Below are 14,788 nucleotides of genomic sequence, written 5' to 3'. Positions count from 1 at the left end.
TCAACGTCAGCAGCTCATAAGTACTGAAAGGATTAAGATTTTTTAATAGAAGTAATTTACAAATCTGTTTTAACTTTTTGGAGCCAGTTGATAAATAAAAAAAAAGTTTTTTCCTGGATAACCCCTTTAAGCACTGTAATTTTTTTTTTCTAGTTAGACTGGTGATCACATGACCCAGTTAGAGTAATAAAATGTATAGATGCAGCTGTGCTGGAATAAAACAAATGGCACTGTACTACTAGTGATGGTGAGCGTTCATGATATGGACAATGCTTCTTTAAGGGTACGTTCACACAAGCATATTTTGCTGCAGATTTGATCATGTGACTTACCATTAGAAAAGCTGCAGCAAAATACGCCCCCGTGAACATACCCTATAGCGGCAATGCTTCTTTATACCATAATACGGACGGTATCTGATGGAGTATGCCGCCATTTTGTTTTCTGTCAGATTCATATAGAGGGAGGTCGTACAGAGCTGTAACAGAAGAGAAGATATGCTGCAGCATTTCCCGACCGGTGTGCCTCCAGCTGTTGCAAAACTACAAGTACTTTCAGCTGTCCGGGCCTTTGGCTGTCCGGGCATGCTGGGAGTTGTAGTTTTGCAACAGCTGGAGGCACCATGCTTGGGAAACACGGTTATACAGGCTTATAGGTAACCTGTATTTCTTCTCCTGCAATCTCTAAGCTGTTTTATAGAGTTCTTCCTTAAACGTAGGTGTTAAATAGATGAATGCACTGCGGTCCCCGCCCGGGTTGGCTGCATTCACTACAGGGAGTGTTTTCTTATCAGCTCATATCTTATAAAACAGCTTAGAGATTGCAGGAGAAGAAATACAGGTTACCTATAAGCGTGTATACCAGTGTTTCCCAAGCAGGGTGCCTCCAGCTGTTGCAAAACTACAACTCTCAGCATGCCCGGCCAGCCAAAGGCCCGGACAGCTGAAAGTAGTTGTAGTTGCTGTATAATACTTGCTGTATTATACAGAGGCATCTCCAGGAAGACAATTGTGTGTTCACTTCTGGTAAACACACAGCATTACCCTGTATTGGAAGTAGATAGCGACGCTCTGTTTCCTGCAGAGCATTACCCTGTATCGTAGAAACGCTCTGTTTCCTGCATAACAGCAAGTCAGGAAATAGCCCTGCCTTCCTATACACTGACATTCGGAGGCTTCAGGACAAGTTGTTGCTGTTTAGGTCCAAAAACATAGGAGCAATTCACCAAAAAGAAGACATAACCTGTGAGTATGGGACACCACAATCCTAGAGAAGTTGCCACCAACTACAACTCCCAAGTTAGGTTGGAAGTAGTGGGTTTTCTCAAGTTTTTTCAGTTTATAAGCCTTTTAGGGCAGTTTTTCCCAACCTGGGTGCCTCCAGCTGTTGCAAAACTACAACTCCCAGCATGCCCAGACAGCCGAAGGCTGTCTGGGCATGCAGGGAGTTGATGTTTTGCAACAGCTGGAGACACACTGGAAAACACTGTTTTATAGCCTTCAGTAAAGACTGGCGTGTGAGTCACTTAAATACTGTAAATCTTTCAGCTGTCCGGGCACGCTGGAAGTTGTAGTTTTGCAACAGCTGGAGGCAAACTGGCTAGAGAAGTTGTCACCACCTACAACTCCCAAGTTATGTTAAGAGTAGTGGTTTTTGTCAAGTTTTTCTAGTTTACAAACCTTCTATGGCAGTATTTCCTGATAAGAGTGCCTCCAGCTATTACAAAACTACAACTCCCAGCATGCCTGGACAGCCTTCAGAGTTGTAGTTTTGCAACAGCTGGAGGCACACTGGTTGGGAAACACTGTTTTCAGAGGTTTGTGAAGCTGCTATGTCCTTGCTCTTGTGCATCATTTTTATGTCTGTCGTGAACACAAATTGCCCAAGGCGGGTCGCTCCTACGCTTGTGAAATCCTTGGCTTGTTGCTTCTTCCTGCCTGGTCCTGTCGAGCAAGGACTTTGGCGAAATGCTTCACTGTCAGGACCGGCTCCCGTCCATTGTGTGTATAGCTTTGCCTACTTTACCATTGTGACCAGTCCTCAGAGACCTTTACTGCTCTCAGGTTACAACTCTCATCTTCTTATTGTCCTGATAAGGAGGACAGGAGATGTGACCGAACAGGTAGAGCAGAGACGCGCCCCTAACGTCTGGTCTCTCTGGTTTTACTGAACTTGCTTTGCTTTGTAGTCCTCCCCTGCAGGTGTAAGTAGTGTGGAGTCCTTTTAACCCGTCTGCTTATTGTTCACCCCACAGAGAGAAAACAGGAGACTCCAAGAGACCAGTATGAGACTGGAACAAGAAAATGACGACTTGGCGCATGAACTGGTTACCAGTAAGATCGCTCTGCGCAGTGACTTGGACCAGGTGAGACAATTTATCCTGTTACATTATATGGGGTCTGTGCCTATTCACTTCCCCACAGACCACCATCTTGTATCCCAGTCATGTATTCCAAATGTTCCCTTCTCATGGAACGTGAGACAATTTATCCTATATGGAATCTATGCCCATTCACTTCACCACAGACCACCATCTTGTATCCCAGTCACGTATTCCAAATGTTCCCCCTTCATGGAACGTGAGACAATTTATCCTATATGGAATCTGTGCCCATTCACTTCACCACAGACCACCATCTTGTATCCCAGTCACGTATTCCAAATGTTCCCCCCTCATTGAACGTGAGACAATTTATCCTAAAAACTATATGGGGTCTGTGCCCATTCACTTTACCACAGACCACCATCTTATATCCAAGTTGTGTATTCCAAATGTCCTCCCCTGATTGAACGTGATACAATTTATCCTTAAAAAAACTACAGTCAGGTCCATAAATATTGGGACATCGACACAATTCTAACATTTTTGCATCTATACACCACCACAATGGATTTGAAATAAAACGAACAAGATGTGCTTGAACTGCAGACTGTCAGCTTTAATTTGAGGGTATTTACATCCAAATCAGGTGAACGGTGTAGGAATTACAACAGTTTGCATATATGTGCCTCCCACTTGTTAAGGGACCAAAAGTAATGGGACAGAATAATAATCATAAATCAAATTTTAAAAGAAGAAATGGGGGCTCAGGGTCATGAATATTGAACCAAATAGTATTTATTAATGTTTAAAAAATAATATATTAATCAGCGTTATGTGCTGTGACTTCACAGGGCCAACAGAGAGACAAGATAGCAATATAAAATTGCTATTTTATTTAATATATTTTATTTTATATTGCTATCTTGTATCCCTGTTGGCCCTGTGAGTCACAGCACATAACGCTGATATATTATTTTTTAAACATTAATAAATACTATTTGGTTCAATATTCATGACCCCGAGCCTCAATTTCTTCTTTTAATCTGCCTATTGTTCGACACCGTGGGTATAGGTGCCATTTGGGTAGCTCGGGTCCACAGGTTTCTAGTCTAACAAGAGCCTCTCCAACATTTTTTATATTATAAATTAAACTTTCACTTTTTAATACTTGGTTGCAAATCCTTTGCAGTCAATTAGAGCCTGAAGTCTGGAACGCATAGACATCACCAGACATTGCTGGGTTTCATCCCTGGTGATGCTCTGCCGCCTCTACTGCAACTGTCTTCAGTTCCTGCTTGTTCTTGGGGCATTTTCCCTTCATTTTTGTCTTCAGAAAGTGAAATACTCAATCGGATTCAGGTCAGGTGATTGACATGGCCATTGCATAACATTTCACTTATTTCCCTTAGTAAACTCTTTGGTTGCTTTTGCAGTTTGCTTTGGGTCATTGTCCATCTGCACTGTGAAGCGCTGTCCAATGAGTTCTGAAGCATTTTTCTGAATATGAGCAGATAATATTGCCCAAAACACTTCAGAATTCATCCTGCTGCTTTTGTCACATCATCAATAAATACAAGAGAGGCAGTTCCATTGGCACCATACATGCCCACTATGCCATGACACTACCACCACCATGCTTCACTGATGAGGTGTATGCTCCTTCTCCATACTCTTCTCTTCCCATCACTCTGTTACAAGTTGATCTTGGTCTCATCTGTCCATAGGATGTTGTTCCAGAACTGTGAAGGCTTTTTTAGATGTTGTTTGGCAAACTCAAATCTGGCCTTCCTGTTTTTGAGGCTCACCAATGGTTTCCATCTTGTGGTGAACCCTCTGTATTCCCTCTGGTGAAGTCTTCTCTTGATGACTCTGACACACATGCACCTACCTCCTGGACAGTGTTCTTCATCTGGACAACTGTTGTGAAGGGGGTTTTCTTCACCAGGGAAACAATTCTCACCCTCCACAGTTGTTTTCCTTGGTCTTCCGGGTATTTTGGTGTTGCTGGACTCACCGGTGCGTTCCTTCTTTTTAAGAATGTTCCCAACAGTTGTTTTGACCACGCCTAATGTTTTGTCTCTCTCTCTCTGATGGGTTTGTTTTGTTTTTTCAGCCTAATGATGGCTTGCTTCACTGATAGTGACAGCTCTTTGGATCTCATCTTGAGAGTTGACAGCAACATATTCCAAATGCAAATAGCACACTTGAAATGAACTCTGGACCTTTTATCTGCTCATTGTGATTGGGATAATAGGAGCAGTTGGTGTCTCAGGCAAAAAAAAAATCTGTGTAAATAAAAATAAACATAAGTGGTATCACCGCCTGTGTAAATGTCCGCACTATAAACATATATCGTTAATTAAACCGCACGTTCAATGGCGTACACATAAAAAATTCCAAAGTCCAAAATAATGTATTTTTGGTCACTTTTTATACCATAAAAAAATGAATAAAAAGTGATCAAAAAGTCAGATCCAAACAAAAATGGTACTGAGCCCTCATATCGCCCCTTATATGGAAAAAAAAAAAGTTATAGGGGTCAGAAAAGGACATTTTTCAACGTATTTATTTTGGTGCATGTAATTATTGTTATTACAAAGTAAAATTGTTGGCACAAAGAACAAGCCCTCATATGAAATTTTAGGTGGAAAATTGAAAGTGTTTAGAAGGTGAGTAGGAAAAAACAAAGTGCAAAAATGAATAATCGCCAAAGAGGGAAGGGGTTAACAAGTGGGAGGCACATATGCAAACTGTTGTAATTCCTTCACCGTTCACCTGATTTGGATGTAAATACCCTCAAATTAAAGCTGACAGTCTGGAGTTAAAGAATATCTTGTTCGTTTCATTTCAAATCCATTGTGGTGGTGTATAGAGCCAAAAATGTTAGAATTGTGTCGATGTCCCAATATTTATGGACCTGACTGTATATGGAATCTGTGCCCATTCACTTTACCACAGACCACCATCTTGTATCCCAGTTATTTATTCCAAATGTTCTCTCCTCATGGAACGTGACACAAGTTATCCTAGAAAACTATATTGGTTCTGTGCCCATTCACTTTAAGCCACCATCTTGTATCCCAGTCATGTATTCCAAATCTTCTCCCCTCATGGAACATGGGTGACATGAAATAGGCAACCATTTTATGACATTTCGTTACGCCTATATATGGCTAAGCCGTCATTACCTCTCTGTATAGTTATAGACTTTGTTGCGGATTTCCAGTAATAAACACCAACAAAAGAAAACCGGTAATGTAAAAAGTAACACTTTATTTGACATATATGAAAATTAAGACATACATTTAAAATGAAAGAAGAGATATAAAAGCAAGGCACCACATAAACAGCTACAGAAAAAGTGGAGGGGGTATGGTAGATATAGTCACATGGAGTCCGGGGAAATATGGATATGAATATCACAGTACCAAAGATGAGATTAGAAAAGTATATACAAAGCAGATATAAGCAAGCAGTAAGCCAAAGCATGACATAAAAAGAATATACTGCAGAAAATACAAGCCCATAAATTATACAAAAATCTAAAACCATCCTACCTACCACCTCCAACCCCAACGTACGTTTCGCTTGTGCTTCGTCAGGGGGCGTGGTAGGTAGGCAGTGCATGGCAGGATGGTTTTAGATTTTTGTATAATTTATGGGCTTGTATTTTCTGCAGTATATTCTTTTTATGTCATTCTTTGGCTTACTGCTTGCTTATATCTGCTTTGTAGATACTTTTCTAATCTCATCTTTGATACTGTGATATTCATATTCATATTTCCCCGGACTCCATGTGACTATATCTACCATACCCCCTCCACTTTTTCTGTAGCTGTTTATGTGGTGCCTTGCTTTCATTTTAAATCTATGTCTTAATTTGCATATATGTCAAATAAAGTGTTACTTTTTACATTACTGGTTTTCTTTTGTTGGTGTTTATGTATTTTGAATAAACCAGTGGTGGCTATTCCTATATGGCTAGGCCTTTTTTGTAGGTGATATAGGATTTTCAGTCATCTTTACTGAGGTTCTCTATGATCCCTAATAGCGGCAATGCTTCTTTATACGATCTGTATGGCGCCATTTTGTTTTCTCTCATACAGAATTACAATATGGCCTCATAAACTTCTGTGGGTGCCGTATAACAGTACCAGAGGTCATACAGAGCTGTAATAAGTTCACGTGCAGAAATCCAAACTATGGCACCTGACAGAAGAGAAGATATACTGCAGCGTTTCCCAGCCAGTTTGTTTCCAGCTGTTGAAAAACTACAACTCCCAGCATGCCCGAACAGCTAAATGCTGGGAGTTGTAGCTTTGCAACAGCTGGAGACACACTGGTTGGGAAACACTGTTATACAGTGATCCTGTATTTCTGTCATCCTGTGATGCTAACAAGCAACATGGCCGCCATATCGCCTGCTTGTCTTCTCCTTCTCACATATTCACTTTGTGTTCTTCTAAACATTGCTCCTTCACACTAAATAGCTGGTTTGTATAATGTGTTAACCACCTGACTGTCTGTTGTCAGGCTGAAGACAAGGCCGAGGTTTTGAACAAAGAACTTCTGCTCACAAAACAAAGGCTGATAGAGACTGAGGAAGAAAAGTGCAAGCAGGAGGAAGAGACCGCGCAGGTGAGGGGACCACATCATAATATATATACACACATATACATACACATATATACAGTCATGGCCGTAAATATTGGCACCCCTGAAATTTTTCAATAAAATGAAGTCTTTCTCACAGAAAAGGATTGCAGTAACACATGTTTTTCTATACACATGTTTATTCCCTTTGTGTGTATTGGAACTAAACCAAAAAAGGGAGGAAAAAAGCAAATTGGACATAATGTCACCAAACTCCAAAAATGGGCTGGACAAAATTATTGGCACCCTTTAAAAATTGTGGATACATATGATTATTTTAAGTATGTGATGCTCCTTTAAACTCACATGGGGCAAGTAATAGGTGTGGGCAATATAAAAATCACACCTGAAAGCAGATAATAAGGAGAGAAGTTCACTTAGTCTTTGCATTGTGTGTCTGTGTGTACCACACTAAGTATGGAAACAGAAAGGGGAGAAGAGAACTGTCTGAGGACTTGAGAACCAAAATTGTGGACAAATATCAACAATATCAAGGTTACAAGTTCATCTCCAGAGATCTAGATTTGCCTTTGTCCACAGTGCGCAACGTTATCAAGAAGTTTGCAACCCTTTGCCCTGTAGCTAATCTCCTTGGAAGAGAAAAATTGATGAAAGGTGTTGACACAGGATAGTCCGGATGGTGGATAAGCAGCCCCAAACAAGTTCCGATTTTGGATCTCACTGTACAGACCAGTGTCAGAAAGCTGGGTTTGCGTCTGAGACCTTGGGTCTTCCAGCAGGACAATAACCCCAAACATACGTCAAAAAGCACCCAGAAATGGATGGCAACAAAGCGCTGGAGAGTTCTGAAGTGGCCAGCAATGAGTCCAGATCTAAATCCCATTGAACACCTGTGGAGAGATCTTAAAATTGCTGTTGGGAAAAGACGCCCTTCCATTAAGAGAGACTTGGAGCAGTTTGCAAAGGAAGAGTGGTCGAACATTCCGGCTGAGAGGTGTAAGAAGCTTATTGATGGTTATAGGAAGCGACTGATTTCAGTTATTTTTTCCAAAGGGTGTGGAACCAAATATTAAGTTAAGGGTGCCGATAATTTTGTCCAGCCCATTTTTGGAGTTTGGTGTTATATTATGTCCAATTTGCTTGATTTAGTTCCAATACACACAAAGGGAATAAACATGTGTATAGCAAAACATGTGTTACTGCAATTCTTTTCTGTGAGAAATACTTCATTTTCTAGAAAAATTTTAGGGGTGCCAACATTTACGGCCATGACTGTATATGAATCTATAGAGAACCTGCCACCATTTCATCATCTGTGAAAAATATTTGTCCATTGACAGCTCTCTCTCCTGATACCCAATACACATGGATGCTTAGCTTGGTCAAGCATGCGTTTTCAGTGGGGTGGGGTTAAGCCACTAGCAGACCAATCATGCAGCGGCTTGTTTCCCAGAAAACAAAAAGATGAGGCAATTGAAATCTTTCTGCCCAACCCTTATCTTGTCTGGTGTCATTGGCGCTGGATTGTTGCCAGGTCCCCCAGACAATTATGTAATATTTATGGTCAGCTTAACCTTTTGGCTTGGAGAGGGACAACTGGACACTGGGCAGTACATTGGCAGCCATATAACAGCCAACTAGTTTGGCGCATGGTTCCTATTAGTTAGTATCAGACCTGTTCAGGAAGCTTAGTGGGCACCATACAGTTTCCAGAGAAGCTGTACTACCCAGTGTCCTGTTGTGTCTCTCTACATCTGCAGATCGGAAAGACCAATTTTGGATTGGCAGTATAAGGATAGGGTCACACGTAACGGTTGTGCAGTGTATTTTACGCTGCGGATCTGCTGATGACCGACCCTAAAGTGAGCCCCTGCCTGTGCCCGTTTGCAGCAGTCCGCTGCTACAAGCAAACACACAGGGATCTGCGCAACTGTAGTAAACTGCACACGCAGTTTACTCTCGGACATTGCGGCCATTCTCTGCCTAGCTCAGCAGAGCAGAGGAGCGGCCACGATGTCTGTGAGTAAAAACTGTTCATGCGCAGTTTACTACAGTCACACAGATCCCTGTGTGTGCACTCGTAGCGGTGGATTGCTGCTGCAAACGGGCACAGGCAGGGTCTCACTTTCGATATTTCATACTGAAAAAGCCAGTCAAACAACTGCACCGCCCCCCCCCCCCTGCTTGGACATATACTAGTCCTTCTGTGTCCATGTGTCATCACCTATGTCATGGACACACTTCCTTGATTGACAGCTGTGAGCACAGGGCTTACAGCTGGAGGAAAAAATAAATAAAGGTGCTGGGCACATAAAAATTAGATGTACATGGTCAGGATTAGGTACTGAGTGATATATTTAAAAAAAAAAAAAAAAAATTTGTTGGATCTGACGGGTATGCTTTAAAGGGGTACTACCGTGGAAAACTTTTTTTTTTTTTAATCAACTGGTGCCAGAAAGTTAAACAGATTTGTAAATCACTTCTATAAAAAAAATCTTAATCCTTCCAGTACTTTTTAGGGCTGTATACTAAAGAGAAATCAAAAAAAGAAATGCATTTTCTGTGATGTCCTGACCACAGTGCTCTCTGCTGACCTCTGCTGTCCATTTTAGGAACTGTCCAGAGAAGCATATGTTTGCTATGGGGATTTTCTCCAGTTCCTAAAATGGACAGCAGAGGTCAGCAGAGAGCACTGTGGTCAGGACATCAGAGGAAATGTATTTCTTTTTTGGATTTCTCTTTAGTATACAGCTCCTAAAAAGTACTGGAGGGATTAAGATTTTTAATAGAAGTTATTTACAATTCTTTTTAACTTTCTGGCACCTGTTGATTTAAAAACAAAAAAGTTTTCCACGGTAGTACCCCTTTATGGCTTTAGGTCCGTACTAGGGACAGAATTGGGGGCAGTGCCACCCTCATGAACACAGTGGTCCCTAAAGTTACAATATTATTCAGTTCCAGAAAAGACCATTGTATGTTGAAAATATTGTAACCTGAGGCCATTGTAAATTGAGGGATTATCACTAGTCCAGAGCTCCCATTTTCCGTATTGAGAAAATAGAGAACATTTTATGTATAGATAACTTATCACGGTACCCGTATTATTTGTCACATCCTTCATGGTCCTATACTGGGTGATGAGGTGGTATGGTCCATAGTAATAAAGTGGCACTGCGACTGTCTTGCTCATGCTTTACCTGTGTTTGTAGAATATACGAACAGATAGTAAACATGTCTTCTCTCCAACCCACAGCTAAAGGAGGTCTTCAGAAAGCAGCTGGAAAAAGCAGAACAAGAAATTAAAAAGACCACGGCCATCATAGCAGAGTACAAACAGGTAAGTGTCAGCCATGACGCAGGGCCCAAAATAGTAAATCTGGTGAAAATAAATCGGGAAAAAAATTTCAATAGTAAATCGGGGCCTATATTTCGCTGTATGCTGAGAGAGGAAGATTTCCAACAATCCAATTTCTCCTGGACAATTATAAAACATTATAGGAGTTTTCCAGATTTTAGAATACAGTTCTCTCTATACACCAGTGGTCTCCAACCTGCAGACCTCCAGATGTTGCAAAACTACAATTCCCAGCATGCCCGGACAGCCAACGGCTGTCCGGGCATGCTGGGAGTTGTAGTTTTGCAACATCTGGAGGTCCGCAGGTTGAAGACCACTGCTATACACTAGAATAGTCGAAATACTTGAATTGCATTTTATTTTTATTTTTAAACCATCATACCTAAAAATTTCCTCATCGTCTTCTCTCTTGTAGATATGTTCCCAGTTGAGTACAAGGCTGGAAAAGCAACAGACCGCGAGTCGGGAGGAGCTGGAGATTATAATGGTGAGAATCAGTCACATATAGGACTTGTGGATACAGTGAAGCTTTATCTTGTGTATTCGAGCACAGTAAGTAAGGCTGGGTTCACACCACGTTTTTGCAATACAGTTCCCGTATACGTGTTCAATTTGAAAACCGTACAGAACCGTATTGAAAACCGTATGCATTGACTCTCCATTGAAAACCGTAAGCCAAAAGATGCATCAGGTTGTGTCCGTTTTGCATCCTGTACGGTTTTGTCCGTTTTTTTTCCCCCGTACCCAAAACCGTAGCCTACCACGGTTTTTGGTCCGGGTGAAAAACTGTATTGAAACGTATACCGTATTTTTCGCCCTATAAGACGCATCGGCATATAAGACGCACCTAGTTTTAAAGGTGCAAAATCTAGAAAAAAAAGATTCTGAACCCAACAGTGATCTTCAACCTGCGGACCTCCAGATGTTGCAAAACTACAACTCCCAGCATGCCCGGACAGCCGTCGGCTGTCCGGGCATGCTGGGAGTTGTAGTTTTGCAACATCTGGAGGTCCGCAGGTTGAAGACCACTGGTATAGGAGGTAATACTCGCGTGTCCCCGTCGCTCCATCGCTGTCGCCGCGTCCCCCACTCTCTGGACGTCTTCTTCCCCGGGATCCACGCTCTCCGTCGCCGTCATCACATCCCTACGCATGCCGCTCCTATTGGATGACGGGACAGCGTGCGCGACGACGTGATGACGTCGAATTTGAGCGCCGCCCATGTAGGGGATCACAGCACGGAGCAGACACCGAGGACCGGGCGGTCCCGAACAGCCCGACTGAGCAGCCGGGTTAGGGTCACTTTCCCTTCAGACGTGGCGGTCAGCTTTGATCGCCGCGTCTGAAGGGTTAATACAGGGCATCACCGTGATCGGTGATGTCCTATATTAGCCGCGGTCCCGGCCGTTGATGGCTGCAGGGACCGCCGCGATAGGTGTGTATTCGCCTTATAAGACGCACCAACTTTTCCTCCCCAGTTTTGGGGAAGAAAAAGTGTGTCTTATATGGCGAAAAATACGGTACATTTTTTTTTAACATGGGAGTCAATGGGAACCATACAGAACTGTAAGTGCATACAGTTCCATCCGGTTTTCACCATATGGTATTTGACTTTGCACAGTTTTTTTCTTGGAATTTCAATCAAACAAGTGAAACGTTATTCATAATGGAATGAAAAGTTAAAAATGTATATGTTTTTGATCTTAAAAAACAGATGCAACCGGACATCATTCTTCAAACCGTATAAGGATTAAAATTTATACACACGTTTTGATACAGTTTAGTCAGGTTTTGAGGAATGGGATAGAAGTCAACGGCAATGTGAATTTAGCCTAAAACAATTTCTTTCCGTTCTGTTTCTTCAGGCCAAGGTGATGTCCTGCAGTCACTGCAGCGAGATCTTCAGTAAGGAAGGATCGGCACAAGGCTCCTCTAAAGACAAGACTGGCGACAGGGATGATGACGAGAAGGACTCTCTTATGAAGCACCTGCGAGAGATGGAGTTGGAGCTGGCGCAAACCAAACTGCAGCTTGTGGAGGCCAAGTGTAAAATACAGGTACAGAGGATGAAGGATGCACAATCGGGGAGACATTTTGTTTGTTTTAACAATTATAGGGATCATCTGTCATTGTCATGTCCAGCCTCGCTTCTGAAATAACTTACTGAGCGTTTTACAACAGTTTACTAGGACTTAAAGGGGTAGTCCTATGGAATTTTTTTTTTTTTTTTATCAACTGGTGCCAGAAGTTAAACAGATTTGTAAATTACTTCTATTGAAAAAAATCTTAATCCTTCCAGTACTTACCAGCTGCTGTTATGATCCACAGGAAATTCCTCTCTTTTTGAACTTCCTTTCTGTCTGACCAAAGTGCTCTCTGCTGACACCTCTGTCCATTTTAGGAACTGTCCAGAGTAGGAGCAAATCCCCATAGAAAACCTCTGGACAATTCCTAAAATGGACAGAGGTGTCAGGCAGAAAGAAGATTCAAAAAGAGAAGAACTTCCTGTGGATCATAACAGCAGCTGATATGTACTGGAAGGATTAAGATTTTTTAATAGAAGTAATTTACAAATCTGTTTAACTTTCTGGCACCAGTCGATTAAAAAAAAAAAAAAAAAAATGTTTTCCACCGGAGTACCCCATTAAGACCTTAGGATCTTAAGACCAGTATTTCCCAACCAGGGTGCCTCCAGCTGTTGAAAAACTACAACTCCCAGCATGCCTGGACAGCCTTTGGCTATCCGGGCATGCTGGGAGTTGTAGTTTTGCAACAGCTGGAGGCACCCTGGTTGGGAAACACAGTTTTTTACACTTTTAAAAATGCACCAGATGTATCACAGTAGCTCAGCTAGTTTAGATCAGCTTTTAGTTGGCTTATGTTAGTTCAAAACGTCGCAATTTTGGTGCACTGTGATGTAAGCCAGTTTTTTGGCACATTTGCAATAGTAAATCTCTCATTGACTTCATAGGTAAAATCATATTACACAGGAAAAGCAGTAATGACCCATTTCAAAGTGCTATCCAGACTCATAGTCATGTTAGGTATGACTAAGAGTGTAGGTAGCACTCAAAACGCGTCACCGCTCCTTCACATTGAGTTTGTACCTGCATATCCGAGTTGGATTTTTCTTCCTTCTTGATCTCGACTTAAAGGGGTCCTCTGGTGGAAAACTTCAAACAACTGGTGCCAGAAAGTTAAACAGATTTGTAAATGACTTCTATTAAAAAATCTTAATCCTTCCAGTACTTATTAGCTGCTGAATACTACAGAGGAAATTCTTTTCTTTTTTGAATACAGAGCTCTCTGCTGACATCACGAGCACAGTGCTCTCTGCTGACACCTCTGTCCATTTTAAGAACTGTCCAGAGAAGGAGAAAATCTCCATAGCAAACATATGCTGCTCTAGACAGTTCCTAAAATGGACAGAGATGTCAGCAGAGAGCTCTGTGTTCCAAAAAGAAAATAATTTCCTCTGTAGTATTCAGCAGCTAATAAGTACTGGAAGGATTAAGATTTTTTAACAGAAGTAATTTACAAATCTGTTTAACTTTCTGGCACCAGTTGATTTAAAAGAAAGAAAAAAAGTTTTCTACCGGAGTACCCCTTTAAGTGTTGCTGAGTGGGTTTTCTGAAGGTTTCCTATTGCTTTGGACTGCATTAGATAACATTATTTCCAGTAACAAGACGTCTTTGACCCATTCTTGTCTCTGCAGGAGTTGGAGCACCAGCGAGGAGCACTGCTCAATGAAATCCAAGCTGCGAAAAACTCTTGGTTTAGTAAAACCTTGAACTCTATTAAAACTGCCACAGGGACCCAACCCACCGCACAGTCCCCACAGGGAGCCCAGGCCTCCAGCCCAGTACTACAGGCGCCCAAGGAGAGCACATAACAGCAGGAGAGAGAACCCCGCAAGAGCACAAGACGACCAAACAGGAAGCAGAGGACTCCCCATCACCCGCTGAATTCTCCTCTCCTTGCCGTGGATTCTTTTTGCCTCCTGAGTCTGAACTTTTGGCTGCTGCCAGTTTTACACTTTATTATTTTAATGGACTTGTATTATTTTAGTATAACAAGGGCCCTGGGGCTTCAGCCAGCTGGTGATCCCCCTCGGAAACATTCATAGGCTTTAGCCTGGGCTGCCTGATTCATGTGCGTGTTTTGTATGTATAAAAGATGTTGACGTGAAATTACAAATGTTTATAGAAATGCATATTTACATATCGGACCGGAAGGATTTGACACATTGCTGCCTGGGAAGTGCAAATTTCTTTTTTTTTTTTATATATATATTTTATTTCATCATTGGTCTATGGGATTTCTGCCCTTAGACACAGTGTTGTATTGTATGCAACCTGGCGTTTTATTAACCCATCACAATACTATCCGTAATAAAAAAATTCATTGCTAAAGCTAGGTGTGTCTTCATTGCAGCGCCTATGGTGTGGATGTTAATCTGCCTCTCAAGATCTGGTTCTAGATAGTGAACTTCATTT

At 41.8% G+C, this 14,788-nt stretch overlaps 1 protein-coding gene across 6 annotated transcripts in view; it reads left to right on the top strand.

The window, feature by feature from the left end:
• RABGAP1L (RAB GTPase activating protein 1 like) overlaps nucleotides 1-14,672 on the top strand; it is a 430,423-nt gene extending 415,751 nt beyond the window's left edge. For all 6 annotated transcript variants that reach the window (XM_056532031.1, XM_056532030.1, XM_056532027.1 and 3 more), the window contains 6 exons: nucleotides 2,255-2,365; nucleotides 6,857-6,961; nucleotides 10,191-10,274; nucleotides 10,708-10,779; nucleotides 12,157-12,348; nucleotides 14,008-14,672. In XM_056532031.1, coding sequence (XP_056388006.1) covers nucleotides 2,255-2,365; nucleotides 6,857-6,961; nucleotides 10,191-10,274; nucleotides 10,708-10,779; nucleotides 12,157-12,348; nucleotides 14,008-14,184 — 741 coding nt within the window. In that variant the 3' untranslated portion in view covers nucleotides 14,185-14,672. The remainder of the gene's footprint in view (nucleotides 1-2,254; nucleotides 2,366-6,856; nucleotides 6,962-10,190; nucleotides 10,275-10,707; nucleotides 10,780-12,156; nucleotides 12,349-14,007) is intronic.
• The last annotated feature ends 116 nt before the right edge of the window (nucleotides 14,673-14,788 follow it).

The sequence above is a fragment of the Hyla sarda genome, chromosome 7 (genome assembly GCF_029499605.1).
Source record: "Hyla sarda isolate aHylSar1 chromosome 7, aHylSar1.hap1, whole genome shotgun sequence".
Taxonomy (NCBI): Eukaryota; Metazoa; Chordata; class Amphibia; order Anura; family Hylidae; genus Hyla; species Hyla sarda.
Note: the sequence above shows the minus strand (reverse complement) of the source record. Positions and strands in the feature narration are given on the sequence as shown.